General features: G+C 40.3%; 1 protein-coding gene across 5 annotated transcripts in view; it reads left to right on the top strand.

Moving 5' to 3' along the window:
• Window positions 1-23696, top strand: part of CNTNAP2 (contactin associated protein 2) — a 1219341-nt gene that overhangs the window by 1104668 nt on the left and 90977 nt on the right. For all 5 annotated transcript variants that reach the window (XM_030007829.1, XM_030007830.1, XM_030007834.1 and 2 more), the window contains 2 exons: window positions 9133-9351; window positions 11893-12129. In XM_030007829.1, coding sequence (XP_029863689.1) covers window positions 9133-9351; window positions 11893-12129 — 456 coding nt within the window. The remainder of the gene's footprint in view (window positions 1-9132; window positions 9352-11892; window positions 12130-23696) is intronic.

Genomic DNA, 23696 nt, shown 5'->3' with positions numbered 1-23696 from the left:
TGCAAAGCACGTGCAAGTACCAAGAATACAGTCGACTACAAGCATGCTAAATTATGGAAAAACTCTATAGAGATTTCTAAGTTTCCTGGGGAAGCACTTGGTATAACCAAGGGTTTGAATCTCACCCAATAGGCGTCCCTATGGGGGGGAAGAGAGGTTCAGCCCATTGACAGATCCCAGAAGTCAGCAATGTCCTCCCAACTTGTCTATGATGGTATCTTCCCTAGCATTCCTCCTCTCTTAAGCCCTTTTATACTATTTTCCTATTTTTAGGTGGAGCTTGAGTGACTCTAGTCATACATACCTTTATTATAATTGGTATAAAATCTCCTCACTTTACTTTTAAAGATATATGCTAGAGAAAATTCAGAGCGCATGCTCAGTGAAGGGTGGTCGCACCTTGGAGGCTGGTAGCCTTTGGGATGGAGGTGTGTTTTGGCATTATAATGAGAATATAATGAGCAAAGTTTACCCAGAGGACATGATTTAGCATGTCACTACTCCAGAACTGGGCACTTGTGATATAAATCAGAAGTAAGACAATAGCGTTGACAGAACCTCATTGTTTCACCTCCTTGCTTCAGTGGATTCAATGCAGGGACCTTCCATTCTTCTTCCAGTAGTTCCAGTTGCCCATCCCTGTGGTATTATCACAGAGCCTAGCCACAGTGTCATCACTCTGCTCCACGCTCTGTGTTGTTTCTCAGAGTCAGCATACTAAGCTCCCCTGGTGTTGCTAACATCTAAGGTTGCAGGTTATGTTGCTTAGGGAATTATTATGGAACACATTTCTTTATATATCCACCGCATTCCACTCTGGAGGTTTACCTTCCCTTAAGAGGGGGACATATCAATAAGTCACCTCCAGCAATTTTTCCACAAGGCTGAGCGAGCTGGGATTGTTCAGCCCAGAGAATAGAAGACTCCAGGGAGACCTCATTGATGCCTTTCAATATATGAGGGGCTTATAAAAAAGGTGGAGAAAGACTTTTTATGAACACTTGTAATGACAGGACAAGGGGCAATGGTTTGAACCTGAAAGAGGGTAGATTTAGATTGGTTATAAGGAGGAAATTATTTACGATGAGGGTGGTAAGACACTGGACCAGGTTGCCCAGACAAGTTGTTGATGCCCCATCATTGCAAGTGTTCAAGGTCAGGTTGGATGGGGCTCTGAGCAACTTAATCTAGTGAAAGATGTCCCTGCCCATGGCAGGGGGTTTGGACTAGATTATCTTTAAAGGTCCCTTCCAATCCAAACCATCCTATGGTTCTGTGATTGTCCAATGGATTGTTTACTCCATACAGAATATCAGCTTGTTCTGAATGTTCAGAAAGACACTGGGTCTCACTTACTATTATATTATATCTTGTGGATGGATTTATACCATGAGAAGTGGGTGTTAAATGATGTTAAGTCAAAGTCATAGCTTTACTCACCCTTTTTTCTTCTTGACACTTACATAAATGACTGCATAAGATCAAAGATAGTGTAAAGTTGCATGATTTTTTTTTTGTTTGACTTGTTAACCTACAGGCACATATAGAGTGTGTCTAGTCTGGACGATGAACCTCCATGTTAGATACCTGAGCTAATTCTAAGAAACATAGCGTGTCCACATAAATCAGCACTCAGCTATCCTGGATTTGATCCTAGGTGCAGTATAGCCTCTCATTAGAACTAATTACTCTTGGCACAGCATCATGCTGATGCAGCTGTGCAGCTTCCAGAGCTAGTTCATTTGGCACTTACCTCAGGGATCACTGCAGTCTTGGGCATAGAAGTGCACTGTCATTTGGTCAAATGAGTGAAGCTTTTGCTCATTAGTTCAAATGGCCATTTCATTTGGGAATTAGATAAATGATTAAATCTTCCAGATGCTTAGTCCAATTACTGTAAATATGATCATGATTTTTGACAACTACCTGATTATTAACAGACAGCCAAGCTACACAGTAATTCCTGCATTGCAGTCAAGCAACTTGGATCAACAATTTCTCTCTGAGATGTTGTTTAGGTGGCTTTAATTTTCAGTTGTGTCCCTTAAGAAGTGGCCTCCTCAAAGCAGGTTGTGTGTTCCAATATGGCACTTCAGGGTAGCATCTGTAGCCCTTTCCACATTTTTCAGCAGCCAGGAAGAACCCATCAATGCTGTTTCAATGTCAGCATTGGCATGGCCATCTCTCACCCCTGTGCAAATGAGGACAGCAGGGCAGGTAATTTAGAGATGACTTTGTAAAACTATCTTAAAACTCAGCTAGGTATAAGAGGGAAAGGTGGACAAGATAGTTGCTTTCAAATCCTGAAAGCCCTCTTTCCTAGACAGAGCCTACTAAAGTCAATGGGAAGGATTCCAGTGACTACAGATATAAGACTTGATCTTGACCCTGATGATGGATTCCATATAAAGATACATAAACCACTGGCTCTAGATATGTTTAGCATCTCTATCTGTTGATTCAATTTTCATTCATTTTCAATCTTTTCACTGAATTCTGTCTACTGGTTTAGTCAGTGAGCCCTTCGTCAGAGTTGTATTTACAAACAGTCCAAGAAGTTTGGCAGGTGTAGCCCTTACAGAGAGAAAATATTTTCAAGCTATTCTTTTCACAGAACAAGCAAGCAAAGTGGAGGGGGGAAATACTTGTCTGGCAGGTTTTAGTCTACAGTTTACAGCTTATAGTTGTATCCTGTTTTACAGCCAAGCAAGTAAGCTCCAATTCTAGCTGTAACAAGGCATTTATGTTCTAAAAATGGGATTTCAAAAGGATCCTAAAGAAGTTAGATACTATTCCCTTTGGTGTAAGTGAACTAAAACATCATAAGTCCCACTGAAGAGTATAAAAATACATCAGGGGAGGTATCTTTGTTTAAGCCCAGCCAGCAACAAAGCACCACGAAGCTGCTTGCTCATTCTTCCTGCCTCCGCCCTGGTGGGATGAGGAGGAGAAAATATAAAGAAATGCTCATGGGTCGAGACAAGGACAGGGAGGGATCACTCATCACTTATAGTCACAGGCAAAAAACAGACTCAACTTGGGGAAAAAACAAACTCAATTTAATTTACTACAAATCAAATCAAAACAAGGATACTAAGAAGTAAAACAAAACCTTAGAGCACCTTCCCCCCAGCCCTGTCTTCTTCCTGAGCTCAACTCCATTCCTGGTTTTCTCTACCTCCTCCCCCCCCCGCAGCAGCACAGGGGGATGGGGAATGGGAATTGGGGTCAGTTCATCATACGTTGTCTCTGCCGCTCCTTCCTTCTCAGGGGCAGGACTTCTCACACTCTTCCCCTGCTCCACCATGGGGTCCGTCTCACGGGAGACAGTCCTCCATGAACTTCTCCAGCATGGGTCCTTCCCATGGGCTGCAGCTCTTCATGAACTGCTCCAGCGTGGGTCCTTTCTGCCGGCTGCAGTCCTTCAGGCACAAACTGCTCCAGCGTGGGCTTTCCCATGGATTCACGGCCATCTTGGGAGGCATCCACCTGCTCCAGTGTGGCATACTCCATGGGCTGCAGCTGGGCATCTGCTCCCCCGCTCACCTCCATGGGCTACAGGGGGACAGCCTGCCATCTCATCGCGAGCTGCAGGGGCATCCCCTCCTCCGGCGCACCTCCTCCCCTCCTTCTTCACTGACCTTGGTATCTGCATAGGTGCGCCTCTCACATTTCACTCCCCTCTTCGATGCAGGTTTCCCTTCTTAAATCTGTTCTCCCAGAGGTGCTACCACCATCGCTGATGGGCTCGGCCTTGGCCAGAGACGGGTCCAACTTAGAGCCAGGGAAGCTTCTGGCAGCTTCTCACAGGAGCCACCCCTGTAGCTCCCTTCCCCACTACCAAAACCCCACCACACAAACCCAAAACAGGAGTTAAGAGAAACAAAGTACAAGGGAGGAGATGAAAGTATGTGTTTCAGAGAAAGGATAGTGGGAGAGAAGGAAAGAAATAGAGAGACAGGCATACAAAATTGACTGTGAGGAGGGTTGTAATCCCTCCTCCTTTTTCTTCACAGCTGATGTGTCTTGAGAACCTCCACCTACTGCTTAGCATCTTGTGAGCACCCACGCGTCTGTCAGTGTCTCTTTGCTGGCAGGCTCATTATAGCTAGAGATCCTAGCCTGCAAATTATCAACAAGGATCCAACTAGGAAAATAGGAAAAAAAAGACCTGAAACACAAGGAGTTCTAGAAAAATGGGAGACCTAGCTTTCATAGATCTTGAATGCCAGAGAAGTCTGTCAGTTCATTTAGCCTCACCTTCTGCATAGCAAAGGACATAGAAGAGCATACTACTTCCTGTGCGTTTGAGCCTCAGAACTTGTGTTTAACTAAAGCATATCTACCAGAAAGCCTTGAAAGGAAGGACCCAAGGAACGCAGAACCCCACAGACCATGCGGTCATAGAATCATAGAATACCAGGTTTGAAAGGACCTCAAGGATCATCTGGTCCAATCTTTCTTGGCAAAAGCACAGTCTAGACAAGATGGTCCAGCACCCTGTCCAACAAAATCTTAAAAGTGTCCAGTGCTGGGGACTCCACCACTTCCCTGAGGAGATTATTCCAAGGGCTGTTTGTTCTCACTGTGAAAAATTTTCCTCTTCTGTCCAATCAGAATCTCCCCAGGAGTAACTTGTACCCATTACCCCTTGTCTTTTCCATGTGACTCCTTGTAAAAAGGGAGTCTCCATCTTCTTTGTAGTTACCCTTTAAATACTGAAACATGGTGATAAGGTCTCCCTTAAGCCTTCTTTTCTCAAGTCTGAACAAACCCAGTTCTCTTAGCCTTTCCTCATATGGCAGGCTTCCCAGTCCTTTGATCATCTTTGTGGCCCTTCTCTGGAAATTCTCCAGCCTGTCCACATCTTTTTTGTATAGCGGGGACCAAAACTGAACACAATATTCCAGGTGTGGCCTGGCAAGCACTGAGTAGAGTGGGATAATGACTTCTCTATCTCTGCTGGTGATGTCCTTCATGATACAACCCAGCAACCTGTTGGCTTGCTTTGCCGCAGCAGCGCACTGTTCACTCATATTGAACTTGTTGTCCACCAGGACCCCCAGGTCCCTTTCTACAGAGCTGCTCCCCAGCCAGGTAGATCCCAGCCTGTGCTGGAGTCCTGGATTATGTTTTCCCGGGTACAAGACCTTATATTTGTCTTTATTGAACTTCATAAAGTTCTTGTTAGCCCACTCTTCCAGCCTATCCATGTCTTCCTGCAGGGTGGCTGAGTTGTGTACCTTTCTTTTTATGGGCAAATACCTCATAGATTTAAGATGAGGAAATGGTGGGATCTGAATAGAGCTAAAAAACAAGAACCAGAACAAAGAGTGAGAAGGGCATTTCGTTTGCCAAAGTTGCACTTCTATGTTCTGAACAGATGGCTGACAATGACCTGAGACCTTAGAAAATTGAATTGATGAAAGAAACGTGTTCAGATTTAATTATATGTAATTGCACAAGGCACAGAAAGGGTAAACTAAGCCATAAGTGTCAGTTTATTGAATGAATAGGTGCGGCAGGAGCACATAAAAAATTCACCCATGTTCAATTTTATGAAGTTTCCATCACAAAACCTTGTACTGACTGAATAAACTGAAACCCACATTTATTTTCTTTTTTTATTCCATAATTAAGCAATTTCAGACATTTGTTCAATGTCTGATCCTCATTCTCATTTCTTAGAACAACTGGTTTGAGTTTTATGGTGTTTGGTAGAATAGAAAATAAAATGATCATTAGGAAAACTCACTCATGAGCTACAGTGACTGACCAGTAGAAATCTCTGGTACCTGTGCATGGTGCTACATGTTTCTGAAAAAATCCTGATCTAGTTCAGTTGGTTACTGTGAATAAATAGTCACATGTGCACATGTATGTTAGATATCTTTTAATTGTCCTCTTTAAAAGTTTAACGGAATAATACCACTGTCGTGTCACATCATGCAAGGGTTGTATGTGTGGATGTAGAGAGATTGAAAAGTAAACCATACTTAGGAAAAAAACCCTAAATAATTGCTACTCTTCTGCAAAACTAGTTACACTGAACTTCTGAACAAACTTGATGTTGTGCTGGGTCTGGCTGAGATGCAGTTAACTTTCTCCACAGCAGCCCATATGGTGCTGTGTTTTGCATTTGTGACTAAACTGATGTTGATAACTCACCAGTGTTTTGGCTATTGCTGAGCAGTGCTTGCACAGCGTCAAAGCTTTCTCTATTTCCCACTTCTCTCCCAGTCAGTAGGCTGAGGGTAGTAAAGAAGTTGGAAAGGGACACAGGCAGGACAGTTGACCATTGGCCAAAGGGATACTCCATACCATACAACACTATGCTCAGCAGTAAAGCTGGGTTAGAGGAAAAAGAAGGAGTCGGAGCAGCATGGTGTGCTCAAAGCCCTGTCCAACCTGTCCTTGAACACTTCATTCCCCCAGTCCCTGCCTTGAGATTCAGGGACTCAAGATGTGGGAAGAGCAATTGCCAGTGAAAATTGAGACAAAAAAGTTGTTGAGTACCTCAGCCTTCTCCATGTCAGCTGTCACCAGATCCTCTGTCTCATTTATTAGAGGGGTACAATTTCTTTTGTCTTCCTTTTCTGACTAACGTGCCTGTTATCAGATGTTCATCCATTTCTGTTAATGTACAAGTGCCAATCATTTTACGTAGAGATGCTCTTGGTTGGAAAATACACTTAATCTGTAGACTCAAAAATTCATTCCAATGGAAACTGAGAATGAAGAGTTAGAACCAGCAACATAACTCACATGTGAGACATGCTGTCGTGCAGCCTCTGCCCATCTGCAAAGGTCTTTTCATTGACATAGTTCAAGTTTTTTCAGTCCATAAGTCTAGCAAATAAGTTTCTTCCCCTTTAGTTTATGGCAGTCATGTTTTTAGGTTGCTTGGGGATGGATCAGTACAGTCCATAGATTTTGTACTGCCTTCTCTAACTTTCAGCATGTCAGCAGGTACAGGCAGAGAAAACGGCCTTAAATGAGAAGATTTTTCTGGAATGCTTTTCCTTCCTTAGCTATAAGATTAAATATAAAAATATAATATGAATTTATATAAATGATACTCTTATGTCAGAGTGAGCAATTTTCTCCAATAAGTACTAATTTCATTATAAATCTTTCAGGCTGTGATACAGATTTCAGTTTAAAGCTGTGCATAAAGCTAGACTATGCTGGCACAGAACTTCTACTTGAAACATCTCTATTTGCCAATTCTCTACACTTTCTCTTTTAAAGGAAGAATAATATTCCTTAAAAAATTAGAGATGCTTCCATCCAGAAGACCAAGAGCTTGCAAACAAAGAAGCATTCTTGCAGAGGTTTTCAAAATCCTGGATGGGGTTGTACTGAAGGTACCCACGAGCAGTATCAACAGTGCCATCCGTTGCCTCAGAATAAGATGAAAAGTCTGCTAAGGGGTTCTCATTTTACAGCCTTGTAGACAGACGGCTTTTGAGAAGCAATTCAAGCCTAACGGTGAAGAGATCTGAGGCAGTTCTTCAAAGCAAAAAGTAAAGGAGAATTACACACACACATGCTTGAAAATAGACTTCAACACAACATACAGCTTAAGTACTGGAGAGATTTTACTCTAATTCCTAATTTGCCTGAGTTTATTGACAGAACTGCTGAAGTTATAAGACATAATAACATTCAAATGAAACATCTTTATTTCTTTAATGGCAAGCTTTGGCTCATACAGATTTTCTGTCTTGTAAAGTGCAAAAGGCCAAACAGACTAAATTCATGGTTTATGAAAGTCAGTTCATTCCAGAAATGAAATTATTTTATTGAGCAGAGAACAGAGACTACAACAGCAATAAAATATGCTTTTTATTTTTTCTTTTGGAAAGAGCCAATTTTCCAGAAAAAAATCAAAGGTGTCAATTGTATAATAAATATGGTTTGAAAGAACAATCTCAGTGCATTTAATTCAGTCTGATATAATTTTGTGAAAATTTATTAGGCAATGTACAAAAATATTTCCCACTATTTATCAGTATTGTTAGTGATAATGATCATAGAGTGGTACTTCTACCACAACTTAATAGCCTTGCTGAGTAAGATTTTTATAAGTCTGTTTTATTAATTCAACCAAACAAGAAACCACAGCTGTACGGGAGCACTGAGACCATAACTGGGCACCTGAGATTTTTCAGAAGAATTAAAAGGGCACTGTGGCTGTATTATTTTATATGTAAGAAAAAAAAATTAAATGGAACTCTTGGTTGTCTTTACTTCTGTCTGGTATCCTCCTTTGTGAATGCTGTCATCGATAATGTTTTCTGGTAACGCTTTCATCTGATGTTTTGCCACCATAATATAATTTACAGCCCCAAATTGAATAATCTAAATATCAGTAGGAAAGTGAAAATTATATTTCTTCATTCCAAAATCATCTGTATATTATTAATCACACTCACACTCCCTGTTAATAATAAGTATCAATTATATAGTTTGCCAAGGCTGATCTGGAGGAATGTCTGGTAGAGCCTAATGGACATTTGTAAAATTTCTAAACATGGTTTGAATCATCCACTATAAATAGAGCACTGCAGTGCTTGCTAAGAATCCATTTCTTTTTCAGCCATAAAATCTTACATAGGTCATAACCACTGCATTATTTGTTCATTCTAAATATTAATTGCCCCTCAAAAAAAAAAAAAATGTAAACTTCTTCTGCACCACTTTTTTATCAAAACGCATTATTTCCCTAAAAAAAACTATGGAAACTGGAAAGCTGCAGAAATCAAAAGTTAATGTGATTGTTTCAGGGTCTGTTGATGTTTTCTTCTAAAAGCTGCTGAACAGGTTTTTTCAATACTATTGAAATTATTAGTGGAAATAAAAAGTCTTCTTCAAGGATATAATTTATTCTGCTTAAATTTTACAAACCAAACTGATTTGATTTCCATCACATGCTGTAGAAACTTTTCACAATGGCTTCCTTGGAAATACGCTAACTCCCACTCAGGTTAGAAGGAACTGAACGTGCTTATAAATTCTGAAAGGTGGCTGAGCAGTGCATGTTTCTAGCAAATATGACTCCTTTCTGTTTAGGAAGTATAAGTGAACTTTTACAACATAAGATGGGTTCCCTTTTGCTTGATGTTTCAGCTGCTACGGAGGTTTCATTTTCATTTGATGTTGGAAATGGACCCGTAGAAATCATTGTTAGATCTCCCAACCAGCTCAACGATGACCAATGGCATAGGGTCAATGCTGAGAGGAATGTCAAACAGGCCAGCCTGCAGGTAGACCAGTTACCCCTGGAGGTCCGGAAAGCACCAACAGAAGGACACACGCGACTGGAGTTGTACAGCCAGCTCTATGTTGGTAAGATGCAGACCAGGTAACCAGGCTTTGCTCTCACATGCTGAACATCCTTTGTGTTGTGTCTTGCCAGCAACAGTTACTTTAATGTGGGAAGGTGCACTCCTGAAGCACTTGCATGACGGCACGGCGGGGAAGTGGGGGAGAAAAGACAAGCATGTCCATAATTACAGAAATAAGAAGATCAACTAAGAGAAAAATATTCTGTTGTGACAACTTGTGATTTTTGTCTTTCTCCACCTGTAGCTCCTAGCTGAAAGTGCCTTTAGCAGGCAGTAGTGCCAAACTCCTTTTTTGCCAAGTGTCCCTTTCACACACATACACTGACCACAGAAGTGAAAAATTCTGCATAGGTCTTGCCAGGACTGCGTGTGCCTGCAGTGCCCATCCTAGCCTCAGCAGCACTTTCAGCCTCTTTAGGTTTGATCATTGCCTGAGCTTTTGCATTCACCATTCTCGCTGCGGTCTTTTCCCTTTGGTCCCATGGGCTGTTTGCCTATTCAGTGTAGGAGAGCATCACACAGCGTTACACAGATGCATTCCCTGGAACCAAGTTAGTCCAGCTGCTTTCTGGAGCTGCTGGTCTCCTCTACATTTTGGGCAGGCATTCCAGCAGCACTTCTATTTCTCTGACTGTTAGCCCCAGGGCTGTGAAGTGCAGACATGCCAGGTGCCATTAACTGGAATCAGAACTGCATAAAATGTTGACCAAAGAAGTACTTTCCTACCTCTCTAGATATCTGTTAACAGGAGAAGAGGGAAGGGGAAAGGAAAAAAAGACATTATCTCTTTTTTTTCCCATGTTAGTCAGGGTTCAACAGCAGAAACGAATTAAAATTACATTGAAAGCCTTTACTGCCTTAGTAAACAGCACAGTGTCACTGCAAACTGTGTATAATGTGTCACCAGATGTGCAGTCATTATTTACAAGCTCAGATTCTCCTTTACTGCTGACTATGATCCCAAAAAAAGGCAGTTTCAAAATAAGCTGAAATGTGAAGTTTGTTTAAAAGAGGAAGCCTTAACCTTTTAAAAGAAATACCAAGTCTTTTACTGAAAACAGGAAGAGTTGGATTTTTTTCCAGCCTGAGTTCTTGAGGAATTGTTAATAATGATGATTTTTACTGGTAGTTTTGAATTAACTGTAACACCAGCAATGTTTTGAAATACTTAGTACCTTTATTGCCAAAAACTGAATGTCCAGATCTGCACAAGATTTTCTTTCTTTCTGAATCATCATATCCATTTCATATAACTTGGTGATTGGAGCACACACTTTGAAGAATCCTTACCCAGAGTCAGAGAATCGATTTGAGTTGGAGTGTCCCAAAAAATACCCTGAATATTGGGGCCTGGAAAGTAATACCGAACAAGAATTGTTTCAGTGCCTTCTGTTCCTCTTTCTGTAGAATAAATATCTATTCCTTGGGCCAGTGAGAGAGCCTGAGGGATGATGACTTCATGTCCTAGGGACTGGGACAGTCACCAGGAGGGGAAGGAAGGGAATTAAATATGTTAGGGGGTTTTTCATCACTGCGGTGTATATGAGTTTGCATAGAATGGAACCACACCAGTATGCCCTCTGCCCTGTGCACTTGGCAGAGGCTGAGCATTGCCTCCTCTTACTCCAAATCATCCAGTTACCAGCAGCTGATTTGAAGCAGCCCTCTCTTTGGTTTGTATTTAGTTCTCTTTCCCACTCAGGTAAATATCAGCCTCTGTGCTCTGTGGTGATGAGCACTCAGATCTCCTCAGGGACTCTTCAGCACCTGCAGCACTGGAGTAATCAAAGAGATGAGAGGATGAGGAGAAAGGATGACAGCCACTCATTGTTATTTGCTTGCACTTTTTAGGGTTTTTTTTTTTTCTAATCCAGCCCCAGATAAGACTTTCCTAGCTGAAATCACGTTTTTCAGCAAGTGTTTACCAGGGGGGGAGAAAGGAACCGTTCTTACTGACTGCTAAGAAAAGCCATCTCAATCCAGATTTTCAAATGTAGCTCTTCAGTGTTAGAACCTTCACCCTACACTCAGGCAACTAAACAATATACCCAACGTTGCTTGGAAATTAACATCTACATTTCCTGTTGCAACTGCAAGTGGGGTTTTAAATCTTTTCCTTCTTTCCCCATATCGTGGCTTTGAAAAATGTAACACTGCGTAACATATTGTGGCATTATTATTAGCATCCATCATCACTAATCATATGGAGAGTAAGGCTACACCTTAGCAACCGAGCCAAGCCCATTTCTTCCACTGTTATCTCTAAAAATCTTGAAGTTGAAATGAAATGAAGTCTTACACTGGAGGGCTAGAATCTCTCATGTCTAATCAGTTTAAAGCAGACACACCTACTATTTATGCTTACTTAAGGTAAAGTATCAAAAGGTTAGATTTCATTGTCATTAGCACAAGGCAATTCCTTACCTTTAGAAAGAAGTTACTTATTTTCAGCTGTTGTCACAAGCTTAACAGGATATTTCATGTAAAGCAACAACAATAAAATCTGTTCAGTGTTGTCTCACAGTTTTACATTCCCTCTCAGGTGCTGCAGGAGGCCAGCGAGGCTTCCTAGGTTGCATTCGTTCATTAAGGATGAACGGGGTGACGCTGGACCTGGAAGAGAGAGCGAAAGTCACACCAGGTGTGAAGCCTGGCTGCTCTGGCCATTGCACGAGCTATGGGATGTACTGCGCAAATGGCGGTAAATGTGTTGAGAAATACAATGGCTACTCCTGTGACTGCTCCAAAACTGCCTATGATGGACCGTTTTGCATTAAAGGTAAATGTTTTAGTGCAGGGGCAGAGTATGGGAGAACTATCTGCCTGAGAAAAAACACAATACAATCAATGCTTCAGCTTTTATTAATTAAACAAATAAATCCTGTTTAATACTTCTTACAAACAAGTCAAATTATACACCCAGGATTTAGACGTGATGACTTAAAACCACATCTCTCATTAGTACTAGTATATTTTATCTATTTAAATCAAATAACACAACAACAAAATGCATCAGGAATGCCTGTAGTCATAGCAGGTCTGGCAGACTGTATTCTGTAGTCTTGAGCTGTTGAACAGTAAATTCCTACTAGTTCAATGTCATGGTGACTTCTTTAGAAAAAACATGGATTTAAACAAAAGCTACCTAGTCTAATTCAGAAACATATTTGGAGATACATAGGTGTGAGCTTTGGGTTGAATATCTGATAAATTGGGAGGCCAGCATTTGGATTAAAAATTTTATCCATCCATAACCAGATCAAGTCTTTTAGTAGCTCAAACTGGGTTAGAGACTGAACTTGCTAGGGTAAGGGAAGGTACAGAGCTCCCACATCTATGTCAGTCCTTTGGAAATGCCTATATGTTCTGAATTCTCAAAATCAATTCTTGTAAGTGACCAATTTACTATGGACACGCATGCCTGCTTAAGAAAGATAGACAAGGAGTGAGGGAAAGAGGGATATTACAACTAACAAAAAAAAGTAGAGAATAAAGATGCTAATTTATTTCCACATTTTTTCTTATTTTGACTAGAAATTATTGTGACAAAGTCAGTAGTAACGGGAATATAATTTTCCAAATATTTGCACAGTTTGCAGGCTTTGTGGCCATTCATTTGCTTCCCTTACATTTCATAGGATATTCTCATCATATTCTTGAAATATTCTTCTCAACACCTCTACAGGTTTTGTCACATATACCTGAGATGCTAATATCTCTCAGCAGCTCTCTTTCACTCTGCTTTTATTGGTAGACAAAATCATCCAGTCTGTTGCTTTTCCTAATCATTTTTAAAGCTTTCTCAAAATGTACTAATCCAACAGTTTCAACTAAAAAATGTGAAGGCTCTTCTCATCAGTATCTGTGATGTTAAAGAAACCTCTAGCCTCATAAACTGCTCTTCTGCTTTTATGTTACCCACTGTACCCGGAATCCTGCAGTCAGGCTGGATCACCAGTCACCAAATTCCCTTCATGAAGCTGTCTTGGCAGTAGGGGAAAGCTCCTGCCCATTGACATTTTGCTTTCCAACTCCTCCTTAACTTCTCTTTTTTTTCTCTGTCAGACTTCGAGGATTACATTGCAAATATCCATACCCTGCTCCCTTCCAGCCACACTTAGAGGAAACCAAGTTTATAACAGAAAGAGGCAGTCTTTTTACCTGATGCTGGGTTATGGACTGTATTTTCTTCTCACACGCTTCAGCCACCTTCATTTGTATCCACACATATCCACCTTCATTTCATTTTATCACGACAGAGCTTTGTCCATTGCTGATGTTGCTCACACATTGGAGCACCCTCTTCTAAAAGCTAAGGGATTGTTTTCACATCACCAGATATTCTGATGAATCTCCAGCATTCTTATTTTATACATTCCAATAAATATGACATATTTGTAGTGCAGCAGAAGTGAAGCAGCTGCTGCTTTAGGTAATGGCTTCCACTGTGCTTGCATGCAGGAATTTCATCAGGTTTCACTATGCTGTGTTGCTTCAAAGACAAACATTGAGGACTGTACATACAGTAACTTCTGAGAATATGAGTACAGTGATTTCAGTTAATTTAGCAAATGGTTTGTTGTGAGTTTAAGAACGGTAATGCATATTTAGTATTTCTGTTCACTAGTGCAGTTATGTTAGAGGAAAGCCATTCAGGCTGGAACTGGGTCAGTCTCTTACAGATCATATGTGCTGACTTGAGAAAAAAAAAATAATTGCTGCCATGCTATATTCAGTGAATTTCCAAAATTCATCACACTGGCTTTTATTTGTGTTTTTCTGATTCTTTATGGATAGATAAACCCCAAACTTCTGCCAAAACTAGCTCTAAGTGTTTGATTTTTCCTGGATGTGGAGTTAACAGAATAAAAAATACCATTAGGGGAATAATTGAGCACCTAGCACAGACAAACCCTCGTTTTGGCTGGTCTGTAAGCACTGTCATAGCAACAGCAGTAATATTATGCTATATTACACCATTCTCCTTATCAGCCTCCCAGTCCAGCCAAAGGCCCAGAGCCCTGACAGTGATACTTTGGGCACGCAGTGAAACTTGCTGTAAGCTACTGCTGCCGGGCAGCACTGAGTCATGCAAAGGTACTCATGCTAGCATGAGTACCACATGGTGTTGTGCCATTTAAACATGACATCAGATCTCTGCTTGAAATACCAAAATGATTCCAGGCTAAAAATATCTCTCTAAATCCTTAAGACCTTAGGTACAAAATGCAAATTACCAATTTTCTATTTGTTAGTGCTGAAAACTGGTGTACTCATCTAGAATAACCCCAAGTATGATGTAGTGTGCGTGACTTCATGGGACTTCTCTGCAGAAACAACAACGTGGCACTGGGATAAAGTTAGAGGATAAATTAAACACAAAATAGACTGGGTTTGGGGCATCCTGTGATCAAAATAATTGTAAAACCTCTGTAACAAACAGTGCTGATAATGAGGTCTTTAAAACAGTTCATTTTCAGCCCATTAAGTTTTACATTGTAAATTTAACTTGCATTAAGACTTTTAAATCAAGTAAAGCACTAGAACATCTTGTGCATGTTGTCAAACTCCCTAGACTTGTGAAAGAAGGGGATCCTACATTTTCTTTCTAATAACAGCTCCTGGAATCTTGTACCATGTCCTCTTGGTCCATGAGACAAGACTGGATATATGTTCTAGGTACAAAGGGCAAACATACAGTACTAATGACAGCAAAAAAAATACTGGCAAAACAGCCGAGTATATTTTAGCTAAAAAACTATTTTAAAAATTTATAAAAATTACACATTTGTTGGAAAATAGCAGGGAGTCTTTCCATGCTTTCCCTGTAAAATAAAAATGTTACCTCAATTATATTTTAGTTGATTTGGATGAAAACGTCGCAACTCTGATATTTCAATTTTTCATTAACACTTTTCCCTCTCTAAAAGCACTGAAATGTCTGTGAACATGTTTTTAAAGACTATATTCTCTGTTTTCAACCAATTCCATTCTTTATAGCAAGGACATAATTGAATACTTCTCTGTCACTTGTAATTTTCTAACCTGCACCACAGTGTGCAGCTGGATGCTGTGATGTTGGGTGAGTCTAATATGAGGCAAGCAAGAATACTTTCTTTTGTTACCTTCACTGGGAATTCACGTCAGCTGCCAAGAAATAACAAGGTTAGTGCTCTGCACGATAAACTAGGACTAGGTTTCATTATTTTACTCCTCTAAGTAAATCTTCCAGGCCAAGTAGCTCTGTTGTTTTGATAATCAATAGTACCTGACTTTTTAAGTCATCACATTCAAATCAATATGAGATATTACCAGAAAAATATGCTATTCACCAGGAGTGAAAGGTGGCATAATGTAATACCTTTCAACATACCACAGTCTTCTCTTCCTGTTGATTTTAATTTGCCACAGGAAGCTTTTCTTATCCAAAAATTTTATTTCAGTATTCAAGCCACTTCCCCATGGTAAACTTTTGGGGGTTGGTTATGTACTGAAACTGCTAGCAGAAGTGATAGGAAAAATCAAACTAAAAAAACATCGTTACTATAAGGAAATCGCCATACAATGGTTCATAAGTAATAAACGCATCTCACAGTAAAAACAGGCCTGCTGTACTGTGGATTCTTTCGCTGATAGAAATCCATCCTTAGAGCCACTGACTGATGACTGACAAGAAATTGCATTGTCTCCAGCCTTATTAGCAGCAGATCATGATGTGATTGATGTGTTAGTGGCTTGGAAATTAGACTGGTTTTTTTACAAGGACAAAAAAAGTGCAAAAATGCAGTCTGACATCTATTTTAACTTTATTTTTGTTTTGTATTTGGGGCATATGCAATTGTCTGTCTTCTCCTTTCATTGCTCAGAGAAATTGTTCTGAGGAATAGCTGCAGTGTTTCTGCAGTCCTACAGATTGCTTTCTGACCTTTCCCTGTCCTTTGCTTAAGCATAAATTCTCTTTTTTTTAACTCCCACAGCTGTCCTAGCATCATAAAAGCATTTCTGAGAAAACAATTAATTTTCATTCCTTTAAAAAACAAACTCTTTCCTTCCTTTAAACAAAAAGAGCGAAGGTTAAATGCTGGAATGGCTATGCAGAGCATGTGGCAGCACTGTGATGTGGGGGATCCCCCAGGGAGAAAGCATTCCTCCTTTGGGTATTGAAGTGCTGTGGATCAACAGTAGGAGAAGAAATTGCCCACCACCAAGAGAGTGTGGCCAAAAAAAAAATTAAATAGCTGATGCTGTGACCCATGTGCCTTCAGGTGTGCTGGAAGGGTAAATTCAAAGCTTCCAATTTCTATGCACTTACTCAATTTGCATCAAGAAACACCAAGGAGATGAGCACAGTGTATATACTTTTTTCTTTCTTTCAGGTAAAGCTCAGATTCACATCGTGAATTATTGTAATCCTTATGCCAATGCCCAAACTGAACTCCTTCAGGTTTGCGTTTATATCTGCATGAACCCTGAAAGCCCTTACAGTAGTATTGTCATGGTCAGATTTCCTTCCTTTCTTGCGCCCTTCTCTTCCTTGAAGAGAAAAAAACAGCTTTTTACTAGGCTGAATGGATTTAAAAAAGACATATGAGATCTGGTGCTATAGCACATGGGTGAAGCAGCTCTGCACCCTTCCACAGATGCTTAGACTGACACTTGACCGCCTCCAAATTCTGCCCTGGTTATACCCATTCAATTCCCTTTACTTTGCTGGTTGCAAATACATTTCATTGCTTTGCTGTAAGTAATGGGGTTGTGATTGTTCAAGTGGTTTAAGGTAACCAACTTTAAGTTTTCATTGTTCATAATCCCAGAACCTGGAAAATCAAGGCAACAATTCCCTCACACCCCCAAAAAAATTCTGCTATACACAACATGATAGTGATCTGTTAGCCGAATGTTTTATCAGAAATTTTCCTTGGGTTGGGAATGATAGGCTTCCAGTCTGGTAAGTCTGAATGTTGCAGTCAGGTTTTTCTACCTGTAGATCAAACTTCAGGACTTGGGTGTTAGCCTCTATTGAGTAAATACACACACTCACAAAAAATATATATACTCTGTAAAGCTATTCCATTCTGCTGCCCTGTCAGTACTGCCTTACTAAACATGCACATTTGTGCTCTAGTGCTTTGCAAATTGCATTTCACTTAAGTTGCAAGAATTCTTTTATTGGAAAAAAAATGTTTTTTTCTTTTCAAAGCAGAACAAGCCTTCCCCATACTACTTACATATCTCAAAGAGATAGCAACCTGATTATAAACTGAACTTGCCAGCCCACTTACAATCCATAATAAACTACTTATAAAATGCAAGGATTTCTTGTTCTGTATACAGAAAGCAAATAAATAAGGGTAATAAGTTAAAAAATACTAAGATGGCTCAGAAAATGTAATAAACTTTGAATTTCTTTGTCAGCTAACTATACTACGCCTTCTCTGGTGTCATTGCTCACTGAATGCAGATGTTTTAGGAAAGATGAGTGGAGCAGCTTCAGCAACATTGCTGGCTGCTGCATGTCTGTGCAAAGGCAACTGAAAGATTTGAGGTTCTTGCACCAGACATCAGTGTGCAATATTTATACACCTACATGCTATTGGAGTAGTATTGGCACCTCAAAAGCTGCTAAGGTATTTATCCTTACAATAGCTCTGTGATGCGAGAAGATGTTTTTATTGTGGTAATGCAGAGAGCGAACGAGATAATGAGAAAAGCAAGGAACTGCTCACATTTAGCATGGGTACCTGTGGCACAGGAAGGAATTGAAGCCAGATCTCACCTATCAAAGTTGTCACTCTGAAGACTGTGCAATCATCAAATGACAGTCTCTAATATTTCTCAAATGGCTCTTGCAAAGCTGCAAGTTTTTCTCTGAGGTTACCTAAAGAGCACCTCCAAAGACTTCCTGGCAGGAAATCATGAAACCTGGTCTGTTGTATATTTGATGTTACATTTTTCTTCATCCATCCTGTTTTATTTGGTGGGGTTTTTTAACTGTTATGCATATTTCTATTGGAAAGGGAGCTGGCTTTTCATTTAGATTCAACAGAGAATACACAGCACGGGTTGCCATTCCATTATTCTGAGTCTGCTGTCCTAGACATCACTTCAAACAGCTGTAGCTATAGAAAGATTTATAGTAATTTCACATCAGTGCAGAATGAAGCACAACTATGATTTTCCTGACATTTTTAGGCTTTCCTTGGCACGTGCACTTCTGTCCAGGTATAGCAAGGTAGAATAAAAGGCACCTGCTTCACAGGGCTATTGCAAAAGAAGGTTCAGAGCTCTGCCTTGCTTAGGTATGCCAAACTGCTTCCCAGCAGAATCCACCTGTTGGCATTGACTAGTGAGGCTTGAAGGTGTAGTGAATCAGGTAGCTTATACCCCATCTTCTGTGCCACTCATCCTGTTCTACTGAAGGTAGCATGAAACTTTGCATGGATTTATGATCAGGCCCCATAGTTTCACTGGTGCACATTATTTTACATATCCCCTAATTCTGATGGTCATTTGTTCAAGAAAGCTTTTTTTTATACTGAGTACCGCTATATTCATATAGAAGAAGCAAACCCTTGGTGGGTTTGTATTCTATTAATGCCAACAAGCAATTGCTGTATTTTGCTATTTTACTCTACACGCAGAAGATTCAAACGTGCATCACAAATTATTACAGTAATGGCAGCCAGAATATGAGACTTGAGGATGTAGGACAAAACCTTTAAATCCCCACTTCTTGGTTTCACAAACTAAATACTATGAGCCTGAAGGTAGAATAAAATGTTGAGTGAGCTAACCAGATAAATGATAAGCATTACCATCTTCAGAGCCCTCAAAGTAAGTTGTCTTCCAGATCAACAGCTGTGAGATTCTGACCCTTTACTGATGCCCTATGGCCAGGGTGTATCTCAGCAAACATTCTTAATCTTTGTGACCACAGCCTGGAAGTAGCTGCAATTTCTGGTGCTCTCTAGCACGTTTTTAGCCACAAGGCAGACAAGCAAGATCTACTTAATCTATATTTAATATTCATAACTATATGAGAAATCAAAAAGGAAGGAAAGTTATGCACCAGGAAAGAGTTTTTGTTCAACTGCCTAAATTGCCCTAACAACTTTTGTACATGCATCGGGTGTCAGAATGCCTCCAGTGACTGTCCTTGCTTAGGATTTTGAAAATTCTGCTTTTCACATCCAGAACTCTGTGCAGGGAAGACATAGCATTGAGCACTGGCAAGAGTAATATTTTTAATTTACCAAATCTGAGCAGGGCCAAGGATACATTTAGGGCCTCTAGAAGGGACATGCTTACAGCTCTAAAGTGGCATTTCAGTCAGCTTTGTGAAACAAAGAGGCAAGAATCTTTCTCTGCTGCATTTTTCATGTGTCATAGCCAGGCTTCATAGTTGTCAAGGTTTTGTCTCCAGCTTCTCTGAGGCAGGGATTTTACCCTGTTACTGCCCATTAATAAGATTTTTTTGAAGGCCCAGCCTCAAAAAAGCCAGAGTTATACCAGAGAAGTAACCAGCATTGCTTTTCCTTGGTCCCCAGATGAAAGGTGACGCAAACTAGGTCTTGAGTTTACTTCGAAAAATGTGAAATGACTATTGTGAGACAGTGATAGCTGTCCTACTGCAGAAGGTAGATTCCACCTCTTGCAGTGCCAGTCTTGAAAAGCTCCTGTGTTTAAATTGTTAGGTTGTTTGGTTGGTTTTGTTGGGGTTTGGGGTTGGTTTGTTGGGGGTTTGTTGTTTGTTTTGTTGTGGGATTTGGTTTTGGGGGGAGGGGGGCAGTGGTAGCTCCACAGATCTGTTGTTTCTTTATTTATTAGGAGTAATATCTTGAACTTGATTCATGACAGTCCCTATTAACACTCGTATCCTAACTGTCAGCGCAGAGCCAATTCAATTGCCCTAAAGCCTGCTGAGTTCTGTATCTTTTATATATGCCTCCAGCTAGAAAATCTTGCTGAAGCTGTGTTCAGCCATACCTGTGCAATGCTGGCAATGCTCTTCATAGGTGAGAAAAAAGTAATGGAGAAAGAAGACAAGTTCTGGGTGTGACTGAGTGTTTGGCTACCAGAATCGTTATAACTATCTGAGAAGAGAAGAATCAATACTGACATTTCACTAATGTTAAACCAGCAGCAAAGGAGAATCAGGTTCTTAGGCCTGCAACACTGCGCAGAAATGTCATGAGATTGTGGATTTTTTGTAAGAGAAATGGGGTTTTTTTTAGCTATTTGGCTTTTTCATCCAGCCTTTCAATACTCTTGATCCCAGACATAATGACAGTGTACAAAAGTAAAAGTAGCTGAGTGCAGAGAGGGAGACTGGGGAGATGACCAAAGAACTGTAACCTTCAAAATAAGTTTGTCAGTTCTGGGTACATGTGCATTTTTTTGTTGAAGTTTTGGATCAGCTTTTGCTTCATCCATTTTCAAATTGAAGCTGGACACTTTTGTAAATTATGTGCAGTTCACACTGGGGATATGCATCTCGCTTGATAAAATAATTTCTAATGATCCACAAATCCTGTTCTGGGTTCCTCTACAAAGCAAGCCCAAACTGTATGTATTTGCAAAGTCTGTCAACAGAGGATGACCACACTGCATATTCGTATAGAAACAGGTACCGCTTTCCAAAGAAAACTGATCTGTTGCCACCACATTTATTTTCCCAAGTCTTCTGCCTTGAAAGGGCAATTTGCAGAGGAACCCCTTCACTATGCCTTATGCCTGATCCCCCAAGACTCATCTTTTCAGATAGCATTTGAAATATTACAAAAGAAAGCAGAGGGTGGTACATGGAAACATCATCGACATTTCAGCAGCAGGGTTTGTGCTGCATTTTACCCATTTTATTCAGGCAACTTGAATGGTTTTCTGAATGAAGGACTTCAATATTCCTTCTTTCAGAGCTTCAGGAAGATGATACACTTGTGACCTCCAAGTAGATAGTTTTTTCATTGATCAGCCCTCAGCATTTCCAAGTCATCTTATACCTGCATTCAATATAGACAAAATTATCCTTTAGCTTTTACTGATATTTTCTAACACTTTAAACAGCCTGCTCCTGTGAGCTGCTGAGCACTTTGCAGCCCTGCTGCAATGACTTCAGCTTCATTCAGTAAAGAGCATAATCGTGTTCATCAACGTCTTTCTTTGCTGAGCTGGAACTTGAGGGGATTCAGTATCTTCCTGTTGAGGGCCTAATACACTCAAACAGCCAAAGTGAACTTTCCTCTTACCCTTCCTCTTGAAAGAGGTGGTATGCACGTAAGGACAATTTCCAGGCTCATTACAATAGCTTGTATGCCTGTAACAATACAGCTATACCAAAATTTATTTTCTCAGCACAAATCAAGTTAAACGTACAGAACATTCTTTGCTCTGTCATGAAACCCTTTCGGGAAAAAAAAATCTTACCATTTCAGAGAGCACCATTTACTTAAAGCTTTCTTTGTAGTAATGAACATTTAAAGTAGCAATTCTTAACATTTGCAGCTGTGGAAAATGCGTTGCACTCTTTCGAGTTCAGCCCCAGAGCAGCGCTGAGGTCAGGACTGAAGGTCCCAGTATTCCCAGTGCATGAGGCCCTGGGCAAGCATAGCACCAGGCAATCCCGAAGATCACTCCTAAAATAAAAGGCATGGCAAGCAGTAAACAGGCCAGAGGCAAACATAATTTTGCATCAGTATGCTATGTGCGTACACAGAGCTTCCGCAGGGGATGCGGTCCCCGCCAGCAGAATGGCAGTGTCAAATGGCAGGGCTGCCTGGCGTGCTGGGACCAGCGCGCTGGCTCTGGCCAGCAGTTCTGCCAGCGCCGCAGCAGCATAATTGATACAGCATCTGCCCGAGGAGCAGCTTGCGTGAGCTACAAGTAGAGGTTGACGAAGAATAAATTAGCGGTCACAGGGATATTTTTAAGTCAGTCTTGCAAATACTTAGAGCTACAGTGTATACTGCTTTAGATTTGTAAGTGTTAACACTTATTTTCAACACTGCTGTTAACGGCAGAAGGCATCACAATTTGGGGAAGTATTTTCAGGATAGAACCCTTCACTTTTAATCCGGGAGTACTTAAGTTGAGTCTACTGCAAAATATAGTTGTTAAACTGAATTGCCTCTCCCATAACTGTTTCAGGATGATTTAAGGTTTCTCCTATAAAATGACAGTTATAAATCTATCAGAATGATTGAATTATTTATAGCACCTTGGGACCACAACTTGACTCCATGTTTTATACAGCCGCACAGTGACAGTGACTATGATATTTTGAGTTTTGGAAAATTTTTGTATGGTGACAGGAAAACATAAAGCTTTTCCAGCACTAGATTTAGCAAAATTCTGGGAAGAAACATCAATAAATTCTGTTATAATTTTACCTGTCTTCTTATCTTTTCTCTGCTCGGCTACTCTGAATAAAGTCTGCAGGCTCTTTCCTGACTTGCTCTATGTCACTGCACAGCTTGTAAAATGGACATCTTGCTTCATATGTTTTGAGACAAAGACTTTGCTTAGAACTGTGTGAAGACTCCAAATGCTAAAAGGGAATAAAAATTAAAATTTCTTCTAAAATAAAGATAGTATGTTGATCTTTCAGAAGTTTGGATGGGCAACTTTGTACCAATCTGTGGCAACTTTGCATCATGTAGGAAGGTAGTAAATGATGAAAGAGTTTTTTAAAGACTGGTCACATCTTTAAGCATTGCTTATAACTGTTCTTTAAATACAGTACTCATATGCTGTGCTCATAATCTTTATTCATCATTCTTTAATACCTTATGAAATGTTTATGAACATACCTTCTCAATTAAGTTCACATGTAATTTAAAAATTTCCTTTAATGATGTTGTCCCAGACAGCAAAGCCTATCCAGGACCACAATGTCACTAAGTGACTGCCATAGGAAGCCAGTCCAGTGTAGGTTATAGACTACCAATGGTAGGCAACTGTGCTGCGTTTCCCGTAGGAGGCTGTCAACGTCAGCCTTCACTGTAAGAATGTCCACCTTGAATTATGTTTTTAATGTTAAGAAATAGGCAGGACTGCATTATTATGAGAAGTAATAACAATGCTTTTTCAGGTGAAAGTATTAATTCTGCCAAAAAGTTTTATTTTCTGTCAAGAGTGTTGAAATACAGCATTTTGTCTCAGATCGGTTTGAAAATTTTGTCTGGGTAACACCTCCTGGGAGCTGCAGTTCAGGTGTCTCTTGTCTTGTTCCCCACTGAGTCAAGCTCCCTAGTTAATTTTATCTCCCATAAGGGCATCCTGGTCATGCAGTTCTCATGAAGGATTGTGCTAGCAGTGGATAACTTTCTAGCATTGCGTCCAATCCTATTT

Source organism: Aquila chrysaetos, chromosome 3 (assembly GCF_900496995.4).
Source record: "Aquila chrysaetos chrysaetos chromosome 3, bAquChr1.4, whole genome shotgun sequence".
NCBI classification, from domain to species: domain Eukaryota; kingdom Metazoa; phylum Chordata; class Aves; order Accipitriformes; family Accipitridae; genus Aquila; species Aquila chrysaetos.
The sequence above is the reverse complement of the archived record's forward strand: the minus strand, read 5'-3'. Positions and strand labels throughout refer to the sequence as shown.